The sequence below is a fragment of the Carlito syrichta genome, unplaced genomic scaffold (genome assembly GCF_000164805.1).
Source record: "Carlito syrichta isolate Samal-C Ts95f unplaced genomic scaffold, Tarsius_syrichta-2.0.1 Scaffold165261, whole genome shotgun sequence".
NCBI lineage: Eukaryota > Metazoa > Chordata > Mammalia > Primates > Tarsiidae > Carlito > Carlito syrichta.
Window position 1 is genome coordinate 4,109 of NW_007109357.1, and position 17,932 is coordinate 22,040.

Genomic DNA, 17,932 nt, shown 5'->3' on the forward strand with positions numbered 1-17,932 from the left:
GGATGGGGAGACACCTCTTATCAACAAGGGTGCCTGAACGAAGCATATTTGTATACCTAACCCTTAACTGTACCCCACAATATCATTAAAAATATTGTTTATAAAAAATAAAAAAGTAAACTCTCCCTTGGGAGAACATGCCTGCAATCCCAATACTTTGGGATGCCAAGCTGGAAGGTCAAGAGTTTGAAGCCAGTCTGGGAAACATAGCAAGACCTCATAGCTACAAGAAATTTTTAAAAAACAGACTGAGGTATGGTGGTAGGCACCCAGGAGTCTTAGGCTGCATCCAGCCTAGGCAACAGAGCAAGAACCTATCTTAAAACAAATATATAAAATATATTTAAATTATATAAAATATAATTTTCTTGTAGTTGGAGTCTCTGCCACCCAGGCCAGAGAGCTGTGGCATGCTCACAGCCACTGCAACCTCGACCTGTTGGGTTCAGGTGATGTTTCTGCCTCAGTCTTCCAAGTAGCTGGAACTACCCCTGGACTCAGGCAATCCTCTTGCCTCAGCCTCCCAAAGTGCTAGGATTACAGGCTTGAGCCACCACACCCAACCAAATTTTTATATATTATATATTATTTATATAATTTTTAACTATGTATATATGTAATGTCTACAATACACAAGCTTTCTTCTCTTTATAAAACTTGACGCTCAGATCCATTTCACCAGAAAACGTTTAGCTGTAATGCACTATGATAACCAGAGGAAAAGTGCTAGCATTTACTGAAGTCTTCCTCTTGCCTCCTGTTGAAGGAAGTCTGTTGAAACTACTTATCCCATAATTATGCTGTAAGAGTAGAATTTTTTTAAATCAGTAAACATTTTATTTTTATGTTATTTATTTTTTTATTATAAAGATGTGGAGTACAATTCAGGGTTAGGTATACAAACATTGATTATGCAGGTACCTTTGTTGATGAAGTATGCCCCTCCGTCCCCTAGCCGTTTCTCTCAACTGCCAATCCCATACCCTTCCCCTGACAGTTTCCCATTACTGCCAAACTCTTTCTTTCTTATAGTATTATAATTGTTCAAGGTCCACTTATGAGTGAGAATATATGGTACTCTTTTTTTATTTTCAGATGAAGAAATGGGGGGTCAAAGAGCTTAAGTATATTCAGGAAGTTCCTAAAAACGCTTAACGCTTCCTTTATATACTTTCCCCCAAATACTCATAAAGGGGAATTTCGACTCTGGAGCTTCTGATAAATTTTCTGTGAGATCCATGTAACTACAGACCTTGTCCTTCCAGCTTATACTCTCCTGAGCACTCTAGCTCACTTGCTCTCAGGTAAAGTTCAGAAGGCAGGTTCCCTTAATCAGCACCCTCAGGGTCAAGATCGGAAGGCCAAAGTACAAAATGTTCAGAGCCCTGTAGCCAAGTGTATGTGTTTACTGTGCTCACAGGATACTTTCAACCAGGAACACGTAGAGATCTCAGTTTCATTGTCGTATGTCAAGAAAACGCACATTCTGGGACTTCTGATATCCCCTAAATATGTTGTGACATTCCAACCTGAGCAGAAAGAAATTTCCAGTAGAACCTGTCTCCATCTCCCTATGAGGAATGGTCAGAGAGGACCGGTTTCTAGCAACGGAGATTAGAGTAAGCAGGGAAATGGGTCGACATCAAAAGTGGGAGCAAGAGGAAAAGGGACATGAGATATGAGAATATAAACAGAAGACTGCTCTGCCATCAAAGTGACCTTTACAGGTAAGTCTCATGACACCTACCTGTTTCCATGGATACGTATTCCCCACAGAACTCTGAGTAAAATTCTAAATCCAGTTTGCGGCTCCCTGTGCCCACAGCCTGCAGCAGGCTACACCCAGGCACAGTTTTTACGGAAAACCACCTGGGATATTGCCCTTGCCTCATGGGTGAATGGCTTAATTTGAATAGGAAGCAACAGTCCACAATAAGTGTCTGAGGCAAGGACCTCAGTAAAATATCCTGACGTTTAAAGAGAGAAAACGATCTTGGAACGATTTTAATTACAGCTGAGTAAGTGCTGCCCTTCCTGCCTGGTGCCAGCTCGCCAAACTCCAGTAGCCGAAGAAGGTGATCGTCAGCTCTGCAGCCCCCACAACGTCACGACAGCATAGGACTCTAAGAGAGTATAAAGTGCGCCTGCAGCGCCCAGCCCTCATTCTGCAGCCGGCGCCTGGGAGCTCGCTCCTGCTCTGTGGGTGGGACCTGACCATCCTCATTATCTCTCTCCCTGACTTCTCATTTTTCCTTTCTGCCGGAGCCGCAGACTCCTCAGAGAAAGTGCCCCCTCTTCATGCCTACCCCCTGCTGGCTCAAAGCATCCCTTAACCAGCAAGGATTGCAGTATCTTAGCTATCCGCTTCCAGGTGGGGCTAAAGATCCCCCTCCAAACCCTCATCCCTGGCACCAAAGTGACCAGGAGGCAGAGAAGAACATCAGGGGAGTCGTCGGCTTGGGTTGCTGGCGGGTGAGCTGTGAGGTACTGGGCGGCAGACCCTTGGCGATGGCCTCTCTCCCGACAGCGGAAAGCTGGACTGACGGTGGTGGGGGCTTGAGTGCGGACGCCTGGAACCTGAGTGCAGCGCTCGCGAGCAGGGAGGCCACCCGGGAGATCGATGCTGAATGGCTGCAACTGCTTGTCCAAACCCACAACCTCTCCTCCTCTTCCTCCTCCGCGCTGGGACTGCCTGTGGCGTCCCCCGCGCCCTCCCAGCCCCAGACCAACCTCACCAACCAGTTTGTGCAGCCGTCCTGGCGCATCGCGCTCTGGTCCCTGGCGTATGGTGTGGTGGTGGCTGTGGCAGTTTTCGGAAATCTCATCGTCATTTGGATCATCTTGGCTCACAAGCGCATGAGGACCGTCACAAACTACTTCCTTGTGAACCTGGCTTTCTCCGACGTCTCCACGGCTGCCTTCAACACGTTGTTCAACTTCATCTATGCGCTTCATAGTGAGTGGTACTTCGGCGCCAACTACTGCCGCTTCCAGAACTTCTTTCCTATCACCGCTGAGTTTGCTAGCATCTACTCGATGACTGCCATTGCGGTGGACAGGTAAGGAGAAGACAGGGAGGGAAGAGGGAGAAGGGAGACAAGAGATCTGGGCAGTGGGATAACGTCGCAAAGGAAGTGGTGACAGAGCGGGATCTAGGAAAGTGAAGAGACTGAGAAAGAATTCTTGGAGAAAGGAAGTCACTAACCTATTTGTTGTTGTCCAGTGACTGAACCAGTCTCTGCTTCCATGGCCTCCACCGTTGAACCCTTATGTCCCTGAACTAATGTTAAGAGCATATAAAGGTACTGAAGGCGAACGAGGGAGATGTGAAATTCTGCTATACCAAGTAGGACAAACAAACTTAACTAGAAACACGGAATACTAGAAAACTATCCCAATGATTTTGAACAGTTGTGCAAACTGCATATTCTCTGTAAAATGTACTTTTTGACTTTTCCTTTCTCAGTCACTATTCTGGCAGAGAAGGGGACAGTGAGTCACCCTCCTCTCTATATGGTCTTTGTATTCTCACCTCACGCTTCTCCATTCCCTAATCTTGCCCCAAGGCCAACATTTGTTTGGCCTCTCAGTCACAGAGAATCTATCAGAGGTAGCAAGCTCCCTCCAAAAGACTGCTATCAACTAGCAGTTGTCACCATGTCTCAAAAATAGATTTAATTTCCAATAATATGCAGAAGCTACAAACTGGTAACCCTGTGCCTAGACGTGTATAACTGAATCTGTTAGATAATAAGCAACATTAAGCCCAAGAACTACATTGTTTAAAAATGAGACACACTACTTTGCAGGTGTTGAACATAATGCTTTAGTATGTTTTCCTCATAGTCAATGGGGATTCTGAAATACGCAGTTAGAAGATAAATGAACCTCAAACGTGTTCCCATGCTTATATTTCTAAAAAAGGAAATCTGTGTACATTTGCTTTCTCATATTGAAAATTTTGAACTATAGACACCTGTGAAAAAAGTGATGGTTATTGAAAGCCGGTTACCCTTTAGTTCAAAGTTATGGTAAAAAATGAACCTAACAGTTGATTCCAGTCCCAGCTTTGTGATCGGCATCTGCATGGGGGATCCATGGGGGTGATGTCACTTTAACTTCAGGTCTCAATGTTTTTATTCGTGAAAAGAAAATAGAACTTTTTTCACAATAAGAAATCTATTTCAAAATAAAATGAGGCTGAATGTTAGTTTTTACATTTTGGCTGTCATTATGAGAAAAAAAGAAATAGCAATTTCTTCCCATCCTCTATATTTACTATATTTACTATATTTACCATATTTACATCCTCTATATTTACTATATTTACTATTTTGAAATAGTGAGTTCAGAGGTAATAATTATTTTCAAATGCCAAACCCAAAAGATTAAATTGAAGGGGTAATTATTAGTAGACAATAACTAGAATAAACACTAAATCACACCTTTTAAAAACCTCTGAAAATGTCAATCTTCCTTTTCTTGTATATCTCTGATCATCCACAAATATTCACCCTGTCATTTCTACTAAAGATAGAAGTGATTGCAAAGAATGAACAAAATCAGACTCAAGTTGGGAAACAAGTGAAATTGTCTCCAATATTACTCCACCTAGATAGAAGTGAATGTTCCTGTGGTGTGAGCACCTTCCCTTTTTGCTTTGTTTTGGTTTCTTTTTCTTTTTTATCTGTTCTAATGATGGCTTTAACGTTGTGATTAACAAAGAGGTATTAGATTATAACATTATAAAATGCTTATAATTTTCTTAAAATATTAATGATACAACATGGTTTGATGAAAATTTTAGTGCATGTGAAATTGGTATTTCAATTCTGAAGAAGAAAGAAAAACATTATTTTCCTACTTTCTTCCTGTCGACATTTATGGAATAATTTTTGAGTTATTTTAACTTATCAGATAGTGCGGTTGTATTGCACTTAATGATTTGAACTAATGAATGCTATTTATCTTTGTTTCTTTATTAGAAAACATTCAATCACTAAAACCACACAAAAATTTAGAGCACAGTTTTTTATAAATCTGATACATACTCAGTTCAAGTACTAAAAATCTCTTTTTAAATTGTTATTTTAAAGAATACATTTATTTGAGTATGCAATTTAAAAATACATAAATAGAGAAAAACCTGTTAAAGATAAATTTTAGAAGCAAAGACTATACACATAAAACAGTTATAAAAATTCTATATTGTTTACCAGGGCAGGACTTGGTGGCTCAGCCTGTAAACCCAGCACTGTGGGAGGCTGAGGCAAGTAGGTTTTCTGAGCCCCCGGTTTTGAGACAAGCCCAGGGAACTTGGCGAGACCTTGTCTCTACAATAAAATAAAATTAAAAATATCTAGGCGTGGTAGTTCACGTCTTTAGTTCTGGCTACTCAGAAGGCTGAGGCAGAAGGATCATCGGAGACACTGGAGAGGCCGGTAGCGTGCGTGCCACTGCACTCCAGCCTGGGCGAAGGAGTGAGACTCCAACTCAAAAAAAAAAAAAAAAAGTTTACCAGTACATGGAATCTTTCTGCATTGGTGTCCTATGAACTGGAAAGACTGAACTCATGGTATTTTCAGTCATTTTATAAGTTAAATTATCAAAAGACAACTATTTTAAGCTGACAACTGAATCATGGTACCTTTGGTTATGAATGCATGGACACTGCCTCATTTAGCTGAGCATTTAGTTAATATATGCTCCCAAAACTATCATTTTAAACTGCAATTTATTGTGAACACGTCAACTAATTTTGAGTGCTTTCTATCTCCATTTACTATAAATGTAATTGTACAATTCCAGCCTAAATGGAAAATACATTCAATTCACTGTCTCTGTTTAAAAACAAAAGATCCCATGAGCTTGGAAACAATTTCAGCTTTGACTTAGACCCATATGGCTTTCATTCAACTTAATCTTGCACCTGAAAAAGATCACAGCTAGTTTCTTAATGAATCTCTACGTCTTACAGAGAACGTTAAACTAGATCACACCTCTGTTATAATAAAAGACCTTGAGTTTTTCTTGAAGTGTTCTGCACTCATTCTGCACTGGGGAAAATGCTTACTTTCTATTTTCACTTTTCAAAGAATATTAGCAACTCTCCCAAAGATTTTAACATGAGTTCATAGGTTTTCGTCTTATCCTGAAGCATATTACCTTCTTCTTTGTTACAAAGTACTGCAAAACTGCTTTATTATTGGTCAAGAATTCATCTTTCAGTTCTGCACATTTCTTTCTTGCCTAGCAGGATACTTCACCAGCACTACCCCAACCCCATTGCCCACAGTCATGTTACATACAAGATGGAATTATTTGCCAATGAAGAGTTGTTTTTCTTCATCATCCTCATCCATTTTGAAACATAACTTTTAAATATAACACTTGTCTCAAAAATGTTAAGCTTTTCCCAAGATCATGCAGTAGAGCTAGGATTCAAGCCACTGCTGTTTGCTCTGCGACCCAGTTATCCTCTTAACCCCCTACACCATCTGTCCTCATACTTTTTGGCAGCAGGGACTGGTTTTGTGGAAGACAATTTTTCTACAGAGTAGGGGTAGGGGGTGAGGTGGAGGTGGGGTGAGAGGTTTTGAGATTATTCAAGTACCTAACTTTTATTGTGCAGTACTTTATTTCTATTATTATTGCATTGTAAAATATAATGAAATAATTATACAACTCACCATAGAAAAAAAAGGCATGGACAGAAGTGATACATAAAATAATGGGTGGACCATGTGCCGACCTTTGTAAGTATTGGATTCTGACAAAGCTTGCCACAGAAGCAGCTGTTCCACTGAAGTACATCAACTCACTTGCCACTCACTGATAAGGTTTTGATATGAATCTGCAAGCAATTGATTTATTACGGTCACTGTGCAATCAAACCTCACTGTTATTGTTAATCTGTATTTGCAGCCACTCCCCATCACTACCTCAGCTCCACCTCAGATCATCAGGCATTAGATTCTCATAAGGAGCACACAATCTAGGTCCCTTGCGTGCACAGTTTCCAACAGGATTCATGTTCCTATGAGAATCTAATGCCACTGCTTATCTGACAGAAGTCAGAGATCAAGGGGGGGGTCATGAGCAATGAAGAGAGGCAGTAAATACGGATGAAGTTTCGCTCACTTACTTGCTTGTCCCAACACTCACCTCTTGCTGTGCAGCCCAGTTCCTCAAAGGCCACAGACCAGATCAGGCCTTACACTATTCTGCCACCTAACAGGGTTTGGTTAGAGTCATTACCTTCAGCCAAACAGAACTTAGCACTTGTTTATACTATATATGACAAGTATTTATAGGACATCTTACTTACATATTACCTATGTTTTAATTGAAAATGTAGGAGCTAGTAAATTATTAATAGGACAGTTAATTAAATACAAATATTGTGATCCCTGTTCCTTTATACCATATGGTCATATTAGAAAATGTTAAATATTTTCTTCTATTTTCTAAGCATATGATTTGAGATCAAGTTAGAAACCATAGGAAGATTTATTTAGTTATTTATTTACTTATTTATTTAGAGACAGGGCCTCACTTTGTCGCCCAGTCTGGAGTGCAGTGGTGGGATCACAGCACACTGCAGCTTCAACTTCCTGGGTTCAAGAAACCCTCCCACCTCAGCCTCCCAAGTAGCTAGGACTATAGGTGCATGTCACTACACAAAGCCAATTATCTTAACTTTTATTATTGTAGAGACAGAAATCTCATTCTATTGCTTAGCTGTCTTGAACTCCTGGTCTCAAGTGATCCTCCTGCCATGGCTTCCCAAAGAGCTGGGATCACGGACATGAACCACCAAACCCAACCAGAAGTTTTATTAACTTATAAAGGACAATTTTAGTGCACATTGTTCAGTATTGATATGAATATTTAATAAAAGAATTTTTAAAATTACATTTTTCTTACTTGTAAATCTTAAAGGAGTTGTTACTATGTTTTGTCATAGTTCAAAAGCATTAACAAATATAGCAATAAACACTTTCTATTTAACCACAGTAACATGCCTGACATGAATAATGATTAAAAGGAATATTTAACCAAAATAAGTAAGAATAGTAATTGCCAAGTAGATAAAAATTGACTTATATGCTACCCTTTTTAAAAAAATTTCTTTAGGAATCTTCTATTTCACTCTATTTCATAAACCTAATTTATGCAAACATTCATAGCATCTTTACAGAGGAGTTTTAAAATTTATTATGAGCAAATAAAAATACACAGTTATGAAAAATAGTAAGGCTAAATCTAGGAACAGATTATCTAAATATATTGTGGTAATTTTTTTTTCTTTTAATTTTTTTATTTTAAATATGTAGGATACAATTCAGGGTTAGGTATAAAAATGTTCATTATGCAGGTACCCTTGATGATGAGGTGTGCCCCTCCCTCCCCTGGCAGTTTCCCTCAATTGCCAATCCCACCCCTGCTCCCCTGGCAGTTTCCCACTACTGCCAGTTCCTTTCTTATAGTATTATGATAATTGTTCCAGGTCTGCTTATGAGTGAGAACATATGGTAATCTGTTCTTTGTTTTTGTGATAGATCACTGAGTATGATCAACTCTAAATCCATCCAAGTTGCCGCAACGTGCATATGTTTGTCCTTCTTTATGACTGCATAATATTCCATTGTGCATATGTACCACATTTTTAAAAGATATTTTTTATTTTAAAATTGTGGGATACAGTTAAGGGTTAGGTATACAAATATGCATCATTCAGGCACCCTTGTTGATAAGGGGTGTCTCCCTGTCCCCAGACAGAAATTGACTACCGCTAATTCCACCTCCCTTCCCCTCCCTACCCACCTCCCTACTGCCACTGTCAATCCTTTTCTTATGGTGTTATGATAGATGTTCAAGGTCCACTATATGAGTGAGAACATGTGATACTCAGATCTTTGTTTCTGTGAGAGATCACTCAGTATTATAGACTCTAGTTCCATCCAGGTTGCTGTGAAATTCATGATTTTGTTCTTTTTTATGGCTGCATAGTAGTCCATCATGTATATGTACCACATTTTTAAAATCCAATTATTGTGGTATTTTTTATCATTGCTATTAGTAGTATATGTATAAACTCTTTGGTAACATTTTAAAATTTTTTATTAATTGCTCTATATTTTTTCATTATTTACAACATTATATCTAAATCTATGTTTGGAGAACTATTACTATCAGGAGATTTATTGTAAGCATTTGTCTCTTTCTAAACTTGCAGTTTTTCTCTGAGACACTTGCTCTCTATTTAGACACTATTTTCAGTAGGTTATAATGGTGAATAGAATGATCTATATTAGTCAACTAGCTAAATACCAGAAACTACTAGTTCACAATCTTAAAACAAGCCTGATTAAGTGGATTTTGAAATACATACAAGATAACTCAACACCTTTTCCTGATAGAATTATTGGTGTACTACAATATACAGTACAAATATTTCTCTAAAATATATTTAACATGATAAACAATGTATATTTCCAGGCACAATATGCAAGAACTACAGAGGGTGCCAAAAAAAGTACGCACATATTAAGAAATGAAAAACTGTATTAAAATTGTAGTATTCCATATATACACCAATAACAAAAGATGAATACAAGTCACGTTTAATTGTAATTACAAGAGGTGCTTGAAGTGATTACTATCTGCATCCAGATACTTCCAGTTATTGTGATTTACTGCAGAACTTGTTGCTGTGTGAGATCTCCCAGATCTTACCTTACACACATCACACACAGTACCATGTATCCCAAACTTATCATGAATGCAAGGTGTATTGGAGGTTCTGTTGCATACTCATGCCTCCATTGCCATTGTACTTCAAAAATGTTCTCAAATTTCAAACACCACTTCAAAATGATCTTACCTCGAACAACTATCTTCTCCCATTTTATTTGACTGCCCTGCCTGTTTCATGCTGATACTAGCATTCATTTGTTTAAAGCCATTGTTTGAGCTAATGTAATATTATGCATTGCAACCATAATTCAATTCAGCTTCAAAAAGTAATACATAAATAACATCTCTTAAAATATGTATTCATTTTTTTGGCACTAAACTTTACACACACACACACATGCATACAAACACACACACACATCTTTATACTGTGGATCCTTAATGGAGACTTTAGGACACTGACCACCACAAAGTCAAAAATTTGTATATAGCTTGACTCCCCCAAAATGTAAGTGCTAAAAGCCTGCTATTTACTGGAAGGCTCACCAGCAATATAAACAGTCAATTAACACATATTTTATGTTATATATATATTATATACTGTATCCTTACAACAAAGTAAGCTAGAGAAAAGAAAATGTAGTTTAGAAAGTGACAAGAAAGAGAAAATATATTTACTATTCATTAAGTGGAAATGAATCATCGTAAAGATCTTTACTCTTGTTGTCTTCATGTTGACTAAGCTGAAGAAAAGAAGGAAAAGAGTAAATCTTGCTTTCTCAGAAGTGACACTGACAGAAGAGAGAGAAAGGTGGAAGGGGAAATATGAGAGGCAAGCACACGGTAAAAATTTTATTGAAAACAATCCACATATAAATGGACCTGTGCAGGTTAAACCTGTGTTGTTCAAGTGTCAACTGTACTCGAAAATAGGAAACACATACCAAAAGTCTAAATATTAAAAAAGTACCAATTATATTAAGGTTCAGTGTAATTTCAGCAAAATCACAGTGGAAGTTTAATAGAACTTAAAATCCTCTAAAAGTTTTCTGATTACAAAAATGCTGAAATTAACCAATAAATGTTTGTTAATAATAATAAAAATGAAGGAAATTGCCCAATGAGATAAGAAAATAATAATGAAAACATTTGGAACTTGAGCTAGAATTAAAAGTGAGATTAATAGTATATACAGTGAACTTCCTTGATTTGAGATCAAGTTAGAAACCATAAGAAGATTTATTTACTTATTTTTTTAGAGACAGGGTCTCACTTTGTCACCCAGTCCGGAGTGCAGTGGTGGGATCATAGCATACAATAAGAAAAGCGCAGTTGCTCAAAATAAGAAATTCAGCTATTATTTGGGGAAAAAGTAGGAATCTCAGTTTACACTGTGCAGTAGGATAAATATCACATAAAATAATAGTTAAAATATGACAAAGTCATGAGAAAAACAAGATATTATTACTAACTCTTCATTTTAGCTAGGAAAAAAATTCTAAGCATAAAAGCAGCAGAAGAATACAGAGAAAAACAGTGATTGATCTGACTATATAAAACTATATAACCAAAGTATTACATAGTTTGACCAAAAGATCAAAAACTTTAAAGTATAATTAAGTGGCAAACAAATGTATATTGTTTATGACATAGAGTTAATAACTATAACTTATAATGTTTCTACAAATCAATAAGAAAATGGTAATGCAAATATGCAAAAGATGACAGTTATTTTAGAAAAAAATTGTTGCATAAACAGATAAAAAATATTCATCTTAACAATAATCAAAAAATACACATCTACCTAAAAATTGGTTACCATATTTTATGTTAATCCAATGCTCATGAAAGAGAAGTGAGCATTTTAATTTTCTGCTGACAGAAAAAGAAATTAGAACAACCATTTGAGAAATTAATGAAATGCTTATTGAATATAATGAAATTGCTTATTCCTTTTAACATAGCAACTTCACCTCTAGGTATCTATTTATGGAAAAATAAAGATGCAAAGAAAGATTTTATTGTTTGCAATTATTAACATTATAAAGTTATTCAATAGATGTCCTTGTACATGTTTTAAAATATGCATTAATTAATAATTTAAGATAATGTTTTGAGGGTATAGATACGCAAGGGAACATATTGTAAAATAGTAATTTAACCGCAAAAAGGGCATCATTAATTATAAACAGACACAAAATATGATTCAATGATATATAGTGCTATGCACAAAATTTACATCTACATTAAATGGTAAAATGAAATGAAAATACACCAGGATGTTTGGCAATGTTGTCCTTTAGTGGCTAGATTATGGGGCATTTGTATTTTCTTATGTATACTCTTTTATATTTCAAAAATATGCATTTAATAATGGGAGAAGTGTAAATTTTCTATAAAGCAGAACAAGAATATTTTCCTGTACAATGACTTGGATGTACTCTTGCTTTCTCATTACTTTGTTATTCTGTTAATGATTTACTCATAGAAGCTTGGACAATAACTCTGCCTTGGTGATAACCTGATCCTTAGAACTCACACACTGTGGATCACTACATATATCCATTCCTGTGTGTCCCTGGAGATACGTAATAGAGGATATCTAATGACACTTTGCCCAGTATTTTCTATCCATTTGCTATATGGATATGATACCCCTATTGGATTTTATTAACATTTAAAGAAAAAACACCTTAAGGGTTCAGACCAAAATAAAGTCTTACTAAGAACAGTTTTTTAATTCTTTATGACATAAAGTTATTAACTATAACTTATAATGTTTCTACAAATCAATAAGAAAATATTAATGCAAATATGCAAAAGATGACAATTTTTTAAGATGAAATTCATCTTAACAATAAACAAATACACATTTACCTAAAAATAGGCTACCACATTTTATGTTAATCCAATGCTCATGAAAGTCAGAAAAGTGAGCATTCTAATTGTATTTTATCACATATAACAACATTTCAAAATAAATGAAAAGAAGGGTTGGCATTATGTGATATGATAAACTTTTAATTACAGCAGGTTGGTTAATCATGTTTAAATCTTCTTTATCTTTGCCAAATTTTGTTGTTATTTGTCTTCTTTCATTGCCTACTGAGAAATGTATGTTATAGTCCAACTGTGATTGGAGATTATATCTCATTTTAGTTCTGTCAAGTTTGTTTTGTACATTTTGAAGCAGTGTTGACACAAATCTAAGATTGTAATGTTTTCCTGTTAAACTGATCTCTTTTATCATTATCAAATGTACCTCTTAATGTTTAATAATGCATGCCTTGAAGTCTAGCTGTTTGCAAGATATATGTAGCTAATCTTTTCTTTTTTTTTTTTTAACGAAAAGCAAACTTCTTTATTGTACACAGTACAGAATATAACACAGCTTGGCAGGATGCACACGGCCCTGCGCGGGGGTAAATATTTCAAATCAACTGGCAGGTTAAAGCCTTTCTGCACTGTAGACTTTCCACACTCTGGAAAAGAAGCAAACAAACAAACAAACAATTCCCCATCCCCCCCCAAAGAACAAAAACCATCTGGGAGGTACATGAGTCCAATATGAATGCAACGATGATGTCGCCGTCCTATGTCCCGTGACAGCACAGGCCACATAGTTACAGCAGGGGAAGGGGATTAAGATCAGGCTTCAGAGGGTTATTTTCATACTTGCTAAGAGAGCATAAATTCATCCTCCCCAAAAAAGTCTCAAATCAGGATAAGTAAAGAAAGAAAAAAATCTATACAGTATTTACAACAAATAAATCTCTATCCATCTGGGGGTAAAATATGCATCTATGTATAGATTATGTGTAGGTTAGAAAGCTATAAATATGGTTTAGAAAGAGTCCTTTGATTAGAATACAATGCTAATTAAGGCCCAAGCTATAGGTTCACCACCTCTGTGGGCTTATTAGCGTCCAATAGAGGAGAATCTTATGTTCCCATAGCTATGACGTACACTCCTTATCCCTGCAACCCTCTTTACAAATGTGCTGTTGGTCATAAGGAGGACTGCTGGACCTAGGGTGTTCCCCTTTAACAGAAAAGCAGTTCAAAGCATTTGTCTCACACTCACAGAGTCAGCACTGCCTGCTTCGCACACGAGGAACCATGCAGTCCTTACTAATGCACTAAGTGTTGTAGAGAGCACAGAATTCTACCAAAAGAGCAGGCAGCGAGATACTACCACTTTCCAGTAACTTTCCTCTACACTTTGAGCTCAACTTTCACATAGCTTTAGCTTGGTTGTTTAAAACTTTCCCAATATCATATAGCAATCATAATAAACTTTTTTTTAAAAGGTGGCAGGAAACTAGAATGCCAGCACTGTTTTTACCTGTTGGTGTCACATGTAAGTCTCAAACCCACTGAATCACAGGTAGGGTTTAAAGTCCAAGATTTAAAGAAAAAGGAAAATGAAACAAACTGATGAAATGGAAATTGTCATCAGTCATGCCCAGGGAAGAATCCCTAGGGTTCTCACCAGGTGACCAGGTTTCAAAGGACATGACACATGTTATGTACATATGCTTTCCAGAGAGGGCATGCTAGTGAACATGAGGAACTATACACAGAGAATTTAAGCTGTGTCCAGGTTGCCCTGCACACTCAGGTGCAAACGTTCCATCAGGTTGTCTGGTACAAAAAAGCACAAAGCAGGCAACAAAGTGGGCTTTTACACGGCTAAGGGGAAGCCCCCAGCAAAGCCCCTCTCAAGCTGCAATGTCTTCGTTAAGTCAGCATGGCCCTGGCTAAAGGATATGGTGCACAGTTACCAAAAGGTTTGGGGGTTTTGTTTTGTTTTGTTTTGTTTGCTTTAAATGCCAAAACTACAAAAATCAGTTTATAAACCGTTTTTCCAAAACAACCACCAAAACAAAACAATCCCCTGAATCTAGGCAAAACAAAATACTGTCAAAAGTGTAAATCGCCCTTTTCCTAAAATGAAAGCCATCCACACTCAGCCATGTGACTGGGAAGAGAAAGGGGGCTTGCTTTACTTGGTGACCATGTGGCTGGAAGTTTCCCAAGAGTAGCAATGGTTTATGACTTGAGAACCATAGAGTGGTTAACAGCTGTTGTGATTATCCCCCCTTTTTTTCTAGACTAAGGAGAAATGTTTCAGATCAAGCTAGAAGCTCACCAAATTTCAAGATATATTTCTAACCCTTCCTGGTTTGAGCCTCCCCAACTTAGCCTACCTAACTTTTCTATGGGCTTGTAATTTCTTTTTCAATAAATTGTGCAAATCAAAGCCCTTCTGTGTAAAGGCATTTAGTAGTGCATGATCAATGCAGATTCTCACACAGTCTGTCCCATTTTGCGGGTACTAACCTGAACAAAGTATTGCTTTGCATATATTGTCCATGGTAAGGAGTCTCCATTTTGATCTCTTCCCAGAAACTTCATCAGAATCAGAGTTGAGGCACCAGCCTTTTGGTGGCTTTCTGACCCTCCCCAGCCAATATATCTGTCTTTAAGGGTGCCAATCCAGAGACGGCTTGAGTTCTCCAGATAACACTCAAAGGGCAAGCTTTAGGAACAGCCAAAAACACAAACAAAACCACCGCCCTCGTTTGCCTGAATGGGAACTGCTAGCTCTAGGATTTGGCCACTCAGCCACTTAGTAAGCAAAGCCTTCAGCATAGGGGAGGCTGCCACAGCGATCCATGTCCAGGAAGTAAGCAAGGTTGTCTTCAAAGTGGGTCAGTGGCAGGGTGTCCTCCTCATTAAGGTGGTACTCGGACTCCGCCTTCAGGAATGGGTGCTGATTGTCCAGGAAAGCCATGGAGAAAAAGGCATCTGGGTCACAGACAAATTTGTAGATGTATCGCTCCCCAGCCACCTTCTGCATGATGCCCTTTTATAGTAATAGCATAGAGAACAACTCAGCTTGTCATAGTTCATGGCTGGCCGGTTCTTCTGGATGCCCCAACGTTGAGCAACCTCTTCAGGTTCTATCAGCTTGAACTCCATGCCTCAGCTCGTCCACGCAATGAAGTGGGCATTGACTGGGTCATCAAGGAGGGTGACCAGGAACTGCCACAGCTGAAGGGAACCTTGCCTCTGGTAAGGTGGCCCCTCCTGATACATGGTGGGCTCCTGTTTGACTTTGCCTTCCAGTCTCTCAGGTACAACACAAGTGTCGTCGAAGTATAACTGGAGATCTTCATATGAAAAACCTTCATGGCTGCTGGAGAAATAACCTCTCATGTAGGATAACTGGCAGTTAGGCACTTCTGAATCAACGCAGTAATCCCGGGGATCCTGCATGATTCCCATTGGTGACTGGAACCCGTGTGCTGGGGGCCCGGCATGCGCGGGAGCCCGTGTTCATAGAGTGGGTCATGGTCTTCTTGTTTGAAGCCCTGAGGGGGTGGGGGAGCTGCATTTGCCGGTGGTAACTGGGGCGATTATCTCCAGGAACTCCTGACTGAGGAGGGAAGGGGTGGCAGGGTTCAGACAGTTGTCTCTGAAATCTCTGTTCTGATGGATACTGGTTTTCAGGCAACATCTTTGGCATCTGCAGGGGCTGATGTGGTGGTCGGGGGACTGCAAATGTTTGCTGCTGTGGTCCAGGCTCTGGAAGTGAATGGGGGGCCTGGGTAAGGCCCACATCTTGAACAGGGCCAGCTGCAGGGGCATGCGCTGAGGTGGGCAGAGTTGCCTGAGGTAGGGGAAATAGGGAAGTCTGATGGGTGGGTGACAGGGGGGTGGTAGGAGAGGTTAATGGCTTGAACCCGGAGGGAGGCTTCCAATCATAGGCACAACAGTTGTGGAGGCACTTTTCTCCATAGTTAGCACCGAGAGCCTGCTCATGGCTACAAGACAACAGCTCAGAGGAGGGGGCTGTGCAGCTCCCGTTTGATCTTGGTTGGAGGTAGGGCATGAAGCACCAAGTTATCAGACTGAAAATCTGGGACAAACTGTTCATCATCAGGAACTTGTGTTTCAGCTAACCAAGCCTCTTGGTTGACTGAGATCCTGAAACAACTCTTCAGAATCATGAGCCACATCTGTGTCCAAAAACTTCCTCTTTCTGTCAGTCACAGGCCGCCCTCTACATTCCTCAGATCGAGATTTCCCTGGGACCATAAAAGGAACTTGCTGATCATAAAACCCATCCATAGTGCTTCCAGCGTCTCTAAAATCACTTTGAAAGGTTTCAGCATTGAGTAATTTCTAGGGGGAAAGGATCCTCCTGAAGCGGCCCCTCTCCTCCTCCTGGCAGCGGCCCGGGCGGTGCAGGCGCGCTCACGCACGCGCGCACCGGGCCTGGGCGCCTAGGCGAAAGGCTGGGCCGAACCGCTCCGTAGACTGTGATCCACTCCGCACCCCAGCGGCTGCACTCTGCGCCGCAGCTGTCAACCAGGCTGGAGCGCTGGCCCGGCCCCCGGCGGCCCGCTGCTCCGCCCACCGCCGTTGGCCCGCGGCCCTAGCCAAGCCTCGTTCCCTGTAGCTAATCTTTTCTTTGGGATAATTTCCTTTGGCTCTTCTAGATGGTAAAGCACATAACATTTTAATACCCAGAATGTGTACTACAAGAAATCACCGATCGAATTTTATGAGAAGGGAGCATGTAAATTTCATTCACATAATTTATTTTGTTGTTACATTAACATATAGCAAAATTTATTTTAACTGATATACATATAAATCTAGGATTTTTTAATGGATAAATGTATAAAACAACCCACAGTCAGGACATAGAAATTTCATTACCACGAAGGAACTCGTTCGTGCTGTCCCTCTGTATTCATACCATCTTCTTGATCTAAAATCTGGGTATCACGGTTCTATTTGCCACCACTGTAGTTTGATCTTCTTAGGAAAATGTCATATTAATATAATTATACAATATGTAACCTTTCACACTGGCTCCCTCACTCACCACAACGTATCTCGGAGATTATCCAAGTTACTGAAAGTATCACGAGTTTGTTCTTTTTATTGTGAGGGTATTCCATTGTATGGCTGTCCACAGTTTATCAACCTTTGCAGGACATTTGGTTTTTCTTCCTAATTTTGAACAATGAATAAAGCTGCTATAAGTATCCATGTATGGGTTTTTGTATGAATACAAGTTTTCTTTCTCTAGAATAAGTCAACAGAAGTAGGGTTGCTAATTGTATGGTAAACCTATATTTATAAGAAACTGCAAAACTGTTTTTTGTTTGTTTGTTTGTTTGTTTTTTGAGTTGGAGTCTCACTCTGTCACCCAGAC

General features: G+C 39.0%; 1 protein-coding gene and 1 pseudogene across 1 annotated transcript in view; one reads left to right on the top strand and one right to left on the bottom strand.

Annotated features, from left to right (window-relative positions):
• Window positions 1–2,348: 2,348 nt before the first annotated feature.
• Window positions 2,349–17,932, top strand: part of TACR3 (tachykinin receptor 3) — a gene marked incomplete at its 3' end in the record, with an annotated part of 29,854 nt that continues 14,270 nt past the window's right edge. Inside the window, exon 1 of the mRNA XM_008051110.1 lies at window positions 2,349–3,059. Coding sequence (XP_008049301.1) covers window positions 2,509–3,059 — 551 coding nt within the window. The remainder of the gene's footprint in view (window positions 3,060–17,932) is intronic.
• On the bottom strand, window positions 15,332–16,910 carry LOC103252507 (annotated as a pseudogene).